This window comes from Lepeophtheirus salmonis, unplaced genomic scaffold (assembly GCF_016086655.4).
Source record: "Lepeophtheirus salmonis unplaced genomic scaffold, UVic_Lsal_1.4 unplaced_contig_12480_pilon, whole genome shotgun sequence".
Taxonomy (NCBI): domain Eukaryota; kingdom Metazoa; phylum Arthropoda; class Copepoda; order Siphonostomatoida; family Caligidae; genus Lepeophtheirus; species Lepeophtheirus salmonis.
In genome coordinates this window covers 1-4,405 of record NW_027290062.1, presented here as the reverse complement: position 1 = coordinate 4,405, position 4,405 = coordinate 1, and the positions used below count along the sequence as shown (strand labels likewise).

At 27.1% G+C, this 4,405-nt stretch overlaps 1 protein-coding gene and 1 long non-coding RNA gene across 3 annotated transcripts; one reads left to right on the top strand and one right to left on the bottom strand.

The window, feature by feature from the left end:
- Positions 1 to 895: 895 nt before the first annotated feature.
- On the top strand, positions 896 to 2,307 carry LOC121130841 (uncharacterized). 2 transcript variants are annotated; one of them, XR_011784108.1, is made up of 2 exons: positions 896 to 1,285; positions 1,343 to 2,307. XR_011784108.1 is itself a non-coding variant. In XM_040726503.2 (2 exons), the coding sequence occupies exons 1-2, from the start codon at positions 963 to 965 to the stop codon at positions 2,090 to 2,092; spliced, it is 1,035 nt and encodes a 344-aa protein (XP_040582437.1). In that variant the 5' UTR covers positions 937 to 962; the 3' UTR covers positions 2,093 to 2,307. The 2 variants fall into 2 exon arrangements, 1 of the variants encoding a protein (XP_040582437.1); XM_040726503.2 differs by having other exon boundaries at positions 937 to 1,247.
- Positions 2,308 to 2,745: 438 nt separating this feature from the next.
- Positions 2,746 to 3,535, bottom strand: LOC121130842 (uncharacterized). The gene is made up of 2 exons (XR_005868846.2): positions 3,081 to 3,535; positions 2,746 to 3,007 (listed from the first exon to the last, which is right to left on the bottom strand). It is a non-coding gene; the product is annotated as an uncharacterized lncRNA (long non-coding RNA).
- Positions 3,536 to 4,405: the final 870 nt, after the last annotated feature.

Here is a 4,405-nt window from a genome sequence, read left to right as displayed (position 1 = left end):
TTGTTAAGCAGTAATTGAATTGCTATTATTGTATAAAAAGAAAAAACATTTTTGAAACACATAATAAAAATCTTTGTGAATAATAGTTTGTGTAATAATACTTGATAAAATAATTTTATTTTATTAAATCATAGGCAAAAAGGAGTTGCGCCAATAAAATCATAAATTTTCTGACATATATAATGTATTATTTTTTTTTTAAATGTATATTTAGTTATCATTTATTCAAAAAATATACTAAATATTATGATTTGTACATTTCATAACTTAAAATAAAATATTAAAAAATACTTGTAATGATGAATAACGTAGACCTTTTGAAGATACATGGTAATTATACTATTTTATTTAAAGTAAATTTAATTAATAATACTCAGTGAAGAAATAAAATACCTCACACATAATACTGTCTACTGAATGTGACAATATAATATTAATTTGTTAATCAATTATTCATCATTTGAGCATTCCTTCGATCCTCTCTCTTTCTTATTTATGTATGTTTCAGATTTACGTTATACATATTGAATATCATTTTCCAAAGAGATAGGTAGTTCCTAAATTTAACGAATAAAATGTTCCATTTTTCTTAAATTGACTTGTAGAAAAATGTTGTAGAAAACGCAAATTTTTTTAAATCAAAAACTTTTTTACTTTTTAAATGTTGTCTTTGTGGAAGATATATTATTTGTAGTATGTAACTTCACTTAGATTTTCGGATGTTGATGAAATAAAAATAGTATAATATTATAAAGTCAATTAAGTTTCGCTATTTGATTTTTAGGCATAAAAATACACGTCTCCCTACATGAGGTTAAGTGATTGAATCTTGGTCCACTCCAGATATTAGTAGGTCTTATTGGCTGGTTATTTAATAAATAATAATAGTTGTAATAATAAAATAAATTATAAATAAGAAAATTAATATACTAGTCAATAGACGTACACATTTGAAGACGGTCATGGTCAGCTACGGCCTTCTCCTGATCTCCAGGTCCTTCTCCAATAAGGTTTTAGCCATTCACTCCATTCTTTATACTCAGAATCGCCTTAACAACTTATATTTTGATCCTCGAATCCAACACAAAAGTGTAAAGAGTCCTTATTCCAGTGTCAGAGCAAAATCCGTTCAGACATACAGCTCTTATCGCTCTACTACATTCATTTGCAGAAGAAACTGGAGTTTGAGTCTGAAAGAGTATTTGATTAATTTACTAGAGTTTTCAAGGAGTGAGGAGGTTCTACGGGTAATTCTTTGAGACTGAATATCTATCAAATTTCATATGTAATATGAATGTATATTTGATTTTCTTTTAATAATGGGATTATAATTTAATTGCAGGAGTATTCAAATTTACTTCGTTACTACTTTTATGCCGCTTTGAAATCAAATCAGTCATCATCTTCTCTTGAAAAGTTATGGACACATCCAACATTTGCAATATCAGGATTTAGATCTGAAATATCTTATTTTTACTCAGAATCTGTCCTCATACATGAATTAAATCACCAAACTCTAATAGATTATTATAGTTTTCTACCCATCAAATCCCTCAATTTGGTCGACTCTTGCTATTATATAATTTCCTTATATAGAATAAGACACCTCAAATCCTTTCATTTGGCACACAACTTGTATTTGGTACATCACATAAATCAAGTGGGTGCAAAATGTACTTGGTTACCTCTATATGTTCTATTTGCTCATAAAATGAATCAATATAATGAGGTCCATAGTGTGAGTCTTGCAAATCGGGATAACGGGTCAATTAATGTGAAATTAAAACTCCTAAATGCTGGTAGACAATTTCATGAGGGATCGCTTTTACTTCACTCCAAGCCGAATTTAATTATTGCAAAAGAATTGTTTGAAGAGTGGAAAGACGGCATGCTCAAAGGTAACAAGGATTCAATCGACGAATATTACGATATTTATGATAACCTCATTTCAAATGGAAATGTTCGTGTAGAAAACGTTACACTTTCACAACTTCTAATCCAACAAATTTACACTTATTTTGATAATAAAAATCCAAAAGAAAAATTAAATCATTATCAAATCAGAATTCATTCCATCAATCAAAAATTGTAGAGTTTCCTTTCAGATGTATTAATTATTTTTACCATAAAAATATACATTCATCCATTTATTAAATAACTATGATTACATACCTTTAACTTTCCAAAAGTTAAATAATAATCGTAGACCAAGGCACAATATAACTAAGATTTTTCTTTTCTGGTATATGTACTCACAAGTTGATAATATAATATATAATTACATGAAGAAATAGGAAAAATATTAAACCGTTAGGATGTGAATTATTATCATTTGGTATCTGGGATGTTAAGTTAAAAAAAGTAGTTAGTTCTGTGAAAATGTAATTTAATCATCAATGCATAAGTAATACTTATTTTCCAATAGACAATCTATTTGAGAATAATATCCTGCTCATTAACAAATCAATGGATATTTCCTCCTTGTCATCGTACTAAAGTTGGAAATCACTTTTCTGATTGGCGCATACGTATAAGTCGAGATCCACTGACAAATGGTAAATTTTCTCAAAAATAATTTTTAGATAGGTTGAACGAAATATCTGTCAATTTACATTTGAATAAGTCAGAGGAAACCTATTAACAAATGGAGAATATTCGATTAAGACTCATCAATGATGTAGAAAAACACTCAATAATACAACAAGAGGGGTAAGTAAGGGGTAATCTTATGTTAATATCGAATAGTCACGATAGCATACGAAATTTAATAAATATATTTATTAAACCAAAGCTATAGTTATAGCAAAGCACTTCTATAGTTTTCCATTTAATTATAATTTATATATAGCCTCAATCATTTTTAACACAAGATGTTCATTGAAATTTGCAATGCATTTTGGAACATAAAATCCATCTTTGTATTATATCTTTGTCGAGGGCAAGATGAAATTTATGAGTAATCTGGATATATAGTAATTCCGGACTATATTTCCTCCTCAAACAAAATCTGAAAATTTCAAATACAATTAATAAAAATTCCATAAAAGTTTATAACAATTTCAAACATTTAATTGTTTTACCAATTTTCCAATAGTCTTAGATGTAAAAAGGACTCTTCAAAATTATCCGAATGACAACCAACCCAGATTAATCAAGAATCAGACCGGATATATAACAAATGGGATAGTTTGAATTTAAATATAAATTCAATGCAGATCGTAAAATCAATATTTAAATCCTCCCTTGAATTGTTAATTCTATTATCAATGCCATGTAGAATTATGTGTCTAGAATTCCATGTCACAGCATTCATAGAAATGATAAAACAATTACTTCTTGCAAAATACAGAACTTCTTTTCACTTATACTTGAGACTTCTTTTTTTTTTTTCAACAAACTTATCAAAGAAAATCTGTCTGAGTACAATAAAAAATACAACACAACAAAAGTAACGAATTCTAATTAAAGTCGTTTCGATAGTAATATATCAACTGGCTATCAAATTGAAGGGAAAAAATAATTAATCAAAAATGGATAAACAGGTAATTTTTTTTTAATCTAGTGATATGTTAATTTAAAAATATAATTATATCCCCACATGAATGGGAATTTTAATAAATTTGATTTATGAACCCATAACCAATATTTTTGCTAGATTTTTATTATTTGAAATTGAATATATGATGTGATGGTAATAAATGGTATGCTCGAAAGTCTATAAATAAAATCAATTAATAAAAAAAAATCATTTCAAGATAATTTAGATCTCACTGGGTATACATTAGACTGTTCGCTATTTTTTAAAGTTTACCAAATTCAAAATTTTCCTGGATCATGAGATGTGTTCAGGTGTTGATAATGACTTCCTAATTAATTTTTTTATGTGCCATCAAAAACCGTTACCCTCCATCCGGTAAAAGTTCCAGCGTTCCGGAAGTACTTCAAAATGAAGTCAAATTAAAAAAAAGAAAAAAATCTTATTATAATAAAAGCATAATAAAAGGAAAACTTATTTTATAATTTTTTTAAATTTGTTAGTAATTTTTTTTTTACTTTATTATTTAGTCGGTTATGTAAGTAAAAACTCATGAAGTAACTATTGACGGGGTACAAATATAATTAAATAATTAAATCTTTGAATAATCAGTAAATTAATTCATGAAATCAGACATTTGAAAGCTCATATTCAATTTTGATCTTGAGTGATTTGTAACAATTAAATTTTTGCGTCTTTTCTCTTGGTCATATGTTTACTGGGATTCGTTTGTTTTTTATGTTGTTTATTTGTTTACTTCACATGAATGAACTGACTTTAAAAAAATATTTGAATACTATGAAACGAAAACAAAAGGGCCAAAATCTTATACAGCTCTCAAATTTCAAACTGTTTTCACCAGCCGGTGTG

What these genes read in the sequence shown, in the direction of transcription:
- LOC121130841 (XM_040726503.2), top strand. Translation starts at nt 963, where the DNA reads ATGGTCAGCTACGGCCTTCTCCTGATCTCCAGGTCCTTCTCCAATAAG. An exon ending in GGAGTGAGGAGGTTCTACGG is followed by an intron (nt 1,248 to 1,342) that starts GTAATTCTTTGA and finishes ATTTAATTGCAG; the next exon opens with GAGTATTCAAATTTACTTCG.